This window comes from Adiantum capillus-veneris, chromosome 20, assembly GCF_014529385.1.
Source record: "Adiantum capillus-veneris isolate H3 chromosome 20, ASM1452938v2, whole genome shotgun sequence".
NCBI lineage: Eukaryota > Viridiplantae > Streptophyta > Polypodiopsida > Polypodiales > Pteridaceae > Adiantum > Adiantum capillus-veneris.
The window spans coordinates 34,254,284-34,260,123 of NC_140950.1; the positions used below are offsets into that span (position 1 = coordinate 34,254,284).

At 45.4% G+C, this 5,840-nt stretch overlaps 1 protein-coding gene and 1 pseudogene across 1 annotated transcript; both read left to right on the top strand.

Moving 5' to 3' along the window:
- The first annotated feature begins 2,970 nt into the window (after positions 1–2,970).
- On the top strand, positions 2,971–3,854 carry LOC147432344 (small ribosomal subunit protein uS12-like). Its single transcript, XM_086491561.1, is given in 3 exon segments — positions 2,971–3,067; positions 3,070–3,172; positions 3,734–3,854. Coding segments are annotated over 3 exon segments (318 nt in total). The 5' UTR covers positions 2,971–2,973.
- A 938-nt stretch (positions 3,855–4,792) lies between these two features.
- On the top strand, positions 4,793–5,633 carry LOC147432345 (uncharacterized; annotated as a pseudogene).
- The last annotated feature ends 207 nt before the right edge of the window (positions 5,634–5,840 follow it).

The window sequence follows — 5,840 nt, forward strand, 5'->3', positions numbered from 1 at the left end:
GGTGAGCTGGGTTGGAGAGCTAGCAGACACAAGCAACTGGGTGTGTTTGCGATGGACATGGGTCTGCGTAGCTGCTGCTTGTTGGGCAAGACGTGCGAGGGCAGGCACAGGGCTGCGTTGAATGTAGACTCAATACAAAGGCTGCCGAGCTGGGCTGTCGGCAGGGCTGCGCTAAATGCAGACTCATGACTGGGAGGGCGTCTCGCAGTCATGGTAGGCTCGGGTGTAGAGCAGCACGTCGGTGCAAAACCAAGGCAGCACGTGGGAAGTGGAGCAAGCTCCAGTTTTGCTTTTGCCGGTAATCTCATGGCGGAGTCTCGGCAACTGATTAATTAATGAAACCCAGTGTAGACCCAGTATGTTACCATTATACAATTTTGTTGTTGTGATTAATACAATTCACTCACAAATTGTAAGTTCTGACAAAAAGAAAAAAGGAAAAAAGATTGATGAGTCATTGAGGAACACAGGCGGGATAGTACTACAACATTGAGTGATGAAGGTACAATCTCCTATCTTTTATTTCGACCTCTAGTTGACTATTTTGCCATCTTCACCCGCCTATTCCCATCTATTGTGCATCCTTTGTATGGCCCAGATCTCTAGAGTCCAACGGTCAAGTCCTTGCCCGTTTTGACCCTCAGGTCTGATTGTGCTTTGTTACCACCTCATGTGCACGGAGAGCATCCCCCAAGACATTTCTTTGTCTGCTTGCATGCCCCTTTATGCCCTACTACCCCTCTGGCTTGTGCAAGCAGTGGTTTCCCTTTATTTACTATCTATCGGGTGTAAATCACGTTGATGTTGCTAGTACAATCCATCCTCCTCCTTCAAGCACCTCTTGAACTACTTTTTGAATTCAGATGCGCCTCTGGCCTGCCTCTCAAGCCATGCATTACTCCAGCTTTTGGCTGCTTATGGAGAACGTCCACCATGAAAAAGCGACATAGCTTTTTGCTTGAGGAGTGAAACTTGTTTGCAATGAATATATAGCACTTGCATGGTGCGATACCTCAGCCAATGCCTTCTACAAGTCAGGTCATACATAGGGAGGAGGTGCACTTAGAATTAGACCTAAATGAAGACTCAAACGTATAAGAGGACAAAATTGGAAATCCCACAAGTGCACCTGAGCTTTGACGGTCTTCAGCTGGTATAGCAGCGAGCTGGTTGGGTGACGGAGAGGAAATTAAGGGGAGAGAGTTTTTGAGCAATAATTAAGTGTCGTACCACCGGTCTAACTGCAACAAAGAAGGTACAACATGAAACCAGTAATTCTGTAACGAAAATGAGAGGTGCTCAACGTATGAGTATAAAGACCGGGACCTTCAATCGTTGATATAGTGCCCGTCTGCAAGGGTAAAATAGACAGCGTGCTTTTAGGCGACAGTAGTCACAGCTTGCTATACTGCAGTAGTATCCAAAATTAATTTCATTGCTCCCGTTCAAGAAACCAATCTTAGATCCCTTGGAGTCGACACTAGTAGAAGGTGACATCGAATGATAAAAATTACGCATGGCTCGGCTCCTGTGCTAATCTTGAGGAGTATATCTACATCCGCTGGATAGATGGCGTCGAGAAGTTGGGGTCTGCTGAGGCCCGCAGGGCTCCAACACGCAGTAGCTGCGAGACGCACCTAGGCACCAGGTTTTCAACGTTGGCTGCTTGCAAGGTGGCGTTCACCTCATTCTGCATCATCTCAAGCCTCAAGACGTCAAGCTTGGTCATAAACCACTCATGCCTTGCAACTTCGCCACCAACGTGGGAGAGTGGTGTGGGATAGAGTGGAGGGAGTTAGAAGCCCCCTGGAGGGAGTTAGAGGCCCCCCACACGGGAGGGGGTAATTTGTAAGACAAGACAATTACTTTTTTGATTTGACATGTGCACAAGCACACAAGAAAAGGGAAGAGGGGGTAACCTTTGCAAAATCCAACTGCACCTAAGGTGCAGTTATGGGAGGGAGGAGGGGTAATCCAATAACAATTACCCCCTCTCGTGTGGGGGTACCCTTAGAGAGTTGGCGTCCGACAACTCGATGAGGGAAAATCATATGAGAGAGAGAGAGAGAGAGAGAAAGAGGGAGAGAGGCAAATTAACTATTGGCCTCTCCTTGATATCATTAGAAGTTGTCATTGTGTAGTAAATTAAAAGCACAAAGCTTGAGGATCGTGTCATATCAAGGTTGTGAGCATTTTGTGGGGAAAAAGCCACTCACAAGGGCAGAAGAGAATAAACTTGAAAGATTCACCCATCATGTATTTATCTATCTACCAATAGTAAAATTCTACTGATTATTTTGTAATTCAAAATTTTAGCTAGCCAAAAAGTATAGTCATCAAAAGAGTGAACACCTGCATCATTCAAAATTTTAGCTAACCAAAAAGTATAGTCATCAAAAGAGTGAGCACATGCATCGGTGAGATGTGAATAGATTAGCTCATCTTTGTAATGAATGCTATTTTGTTTCCAACACCCAATCAAAAAATTATCCATTTTTTAAAATTACCTTCTTTTTTCATTAGCAAAAAGGGAAAGCATCACTATGGCCTCACCCCTTATGTGTGTAAAATTTACTAAAATTATCTAAGGTGAAACTTCACTTTAGCATTTTAAAACAATAGAATGCAAGAAAAGCAAAAGCAAAGACAAGATGTGAAATGAAAGTTAAGTCTCCATCGTGCACTAAAAACCATAAACTATGAAAGCCCCCCTAACCCATGAAAGCCCCCCTAACCCAGCCCAACACTGGTTTCTTTTAGAAAGCCAAAAAGAAAGTATAGCCTTCTATACTACTTTATTATGGAACTTGAAAAAATCTCAAATGCTGAGCACTGCCACGTGTCGAAGAACGGGGCACCAGGGACAATGGGAGAGAGAGAGAGAGAGAGAGAGAGAGAGAGAGAGAGACCTCTCTAGCGAGCTCTTAAGCACCAACTGCAGTCGCAGGTGTAACAACAACAACAACACATGGTATGGGAGCAAGAGCTGGTCGCAAATTGAAGAACCATAGACGGGTAGACAAGGCAAATAAAAAAAGAAACCTTGGAAACGAGTGAAAGAAGCCCTTCACAAAGTTCACCTTATCAAGAATGGAAAGAAGATTGTGGCCTTTGTTCCAAATGATGGTTGCCTAAACTACATTGAAGAAAATGATGAAGTGTTGATCGTTGGGCCTTGTCACTATATGGCACGGCTCTGGCCAGGGGATCTAGGGCCCAAATTTTGGGGACGCAAGGCGGCTTTAATCTCGGCCGTCGGATCACGCAGTGAACTGGGGGTGAACTCGGCGTAAAAATGGCACCCCAAGTTCACTCCTAGTTCACCCCCCCTAGTTCACCCCCCCTAGTTCACCCGCCTCGCGGGGTGTGGGTCGAACCTGGGGCATCTCGGTTGCCACACGAATGCCCTACCACCACGCTAGCAGGCGTCATTGTCCATGTTGGCATGGCACACGATCATACCCTAGTTTAGGCACCCCTAGATCACCCCCAGTTCACCCACCCCTAGCTTACCCGCCCCTAGTTCACCATTAGTTCACCCTCATTTCACCCCCAGTTCACCCACCCCTAGCTTACCCGCCCCTAGTTCACCGTTAGTTCACCCTCATTTCACCCCCAGTTCACCCACCCCTAGTTCACCCCTAGTTCACTATGTGATCCGACGGTCCCCCAAATTTGGGCCCTAGATCCCCTCTGACCCGAAGCTGTGCCATATAGTGACGAGGATTGCTAGGTTTGGTCGTAAGGGACATGCTATTGGTGATATTCCTAGAGTGCGGTTCAAGGTTGTGAAGGTATCTGGAGTGTCTCTCCTTGCCCTTTTCAAGGAAAAGAAGGAGAAGCCAAGGTCTTAAGATTTGAGAGGATATGTGAAGGTCGAGCAGGATTTGTACCTTATTGATTAGCTTCTTGGGAATGTCCAAGAGAGATCATCATGAAAATTTTGTTAACCTCATGGGATGAGCCAACTGCTATTTTTTGATGCATGCGTTTCCTTCTTCTAAACCATGAGATGGAGAATCATTGTGTTAGTGAAGGTAAATATATTTTGTTTGTCATCAAAGAGAGAGAGAGAGAGAGAGAGAGAGAGATGGCCCACACATGCATTTGCGCCAGGCATCCACACTCTAGAGAGAGAGAGAGAGCATTGCTACTGCTCTACTGTGTGTGTATGTGTATGTGCGAGGGCGTGTTGCTGTCCTGCGTGAGGTTCAACCCTATGGGAGCTCCTGCCTTGCGCAGGTTGTTGGCCTGCGAACAGCTCCACGCACGTTGTGGTGCATGTGTGGCCTGCTGCCTCTTCCAAAGCCTACGTCAGAGAGAGCGGTCCGTCGAGACACCAAACGGGCAGACAAAGAAAGAGATGAAATGAAATGTTATATTGAACGTCTTAAATGTCCTATTAGACCAAACTGGTACAATGCTGGTGGATCTAATAGAGTGTTTGGGTCATTGTTTTGTGTGTGTGTGTGTGTGTGTGTGTGTGAGTGAGAGAGAGAGAGAGAGAGAGAGAGAGAGAGAGAGAGAGAGAGAGAGGGAGAAATGAAATGTTATAGTAAATGGCTTTAAAAGGCCAAAATGACCTATGAGACCAAACTATTACAATGGTAGATCTAATAGAGTGTTCGGGCCACTGCTCTGAGAGAGAGAGAGAGAGAGAGAGAGAGAGAGTTGAAATGAAATGTTATATTAAATTGCCAAGATGACCTATGAGACCAAACTGATACAATGTTGGTGGATGTAATAGAGTGTCTGATCCATTATTGAGAGAGAGAGAATTGCTGCATTAGCGATGGCTCTGTCTGTTTCAACTGACACAGGCTATTTTTAGTTGTTGGCCGATCATCTCTCGACTCCTCTAAGAGCAACGAGGGCTCCTCAGATGGTCTCCACACATTCAATGCACCGGATGTCGTCACTACCTCCTAAACAGCAGTGAAGGGGATGATCCTCAATAGTGGTAGCTTCCTTGCTCACAATGGAGGAAGCCCTCACCGGATGTCGTCACTGCCTCCTAAACAGTAGTGAAGGGGACGATCCTCAATAGTGGTAGCTTCCTTGCTCACAATGGAGGAAGCCCTTTTCTGCAAGACAGTGGATCTGTTGCTTACAACCATGGAACTAGCAATGGAATTGGCATCAATGGCAAAAACCTGGATATTAGGACAACTTCCCACAACCATGACTTTTGCATCGATGTAGGACAAGGAAAGATACAAAATGGTGGTGTGCTCCACAAAAACACGAGGCATGATCTTCACAACAATCCCATGCAAAATCATTCGACAAATCCCAACAATGGACATATTGTACACTTTGATGGCATGGAAATAAATGTGTATAGGTAGCTTGCCGGATTGTAACTATCTGCAAATACACACAATTCAAACCCTAACTATGAAGAGGAGGATGATGTAGATGATATCGATGAGACTAAGAGGCAACACAAAGAAGACACTTCCGTGCTTGAAGCAAAGGAAGAGGAACAGGCCCGTAGATCAGCCCCCCTCCCTTCTAAGTGCTGTGAAGCTATTCGGAATACCATGTAGAGTATCTTCTTAGGTGGTTATCGGCTTGAGTGGGCAGACAAGACTCTTGAAGAGCGATGGCTGCAGAGGCTTAGAGGGAGATGATCATCAAGTGTGGAAAATATTGAGTAGCAATAAGCACATTATGCTTCAATTTTTTTGAGGTAAACATTTGGCCATGGTTGAAAAACCGTCAGTTTGATTGGGCTTCATTGCCTACAAATGGAGTACATTTTACTAAAACCAATGAAAACACAAGGAAGTTTGACATAAAGTTCAGAATTTAAGGAGTTAAAGAGAGAGAGAGAGAGA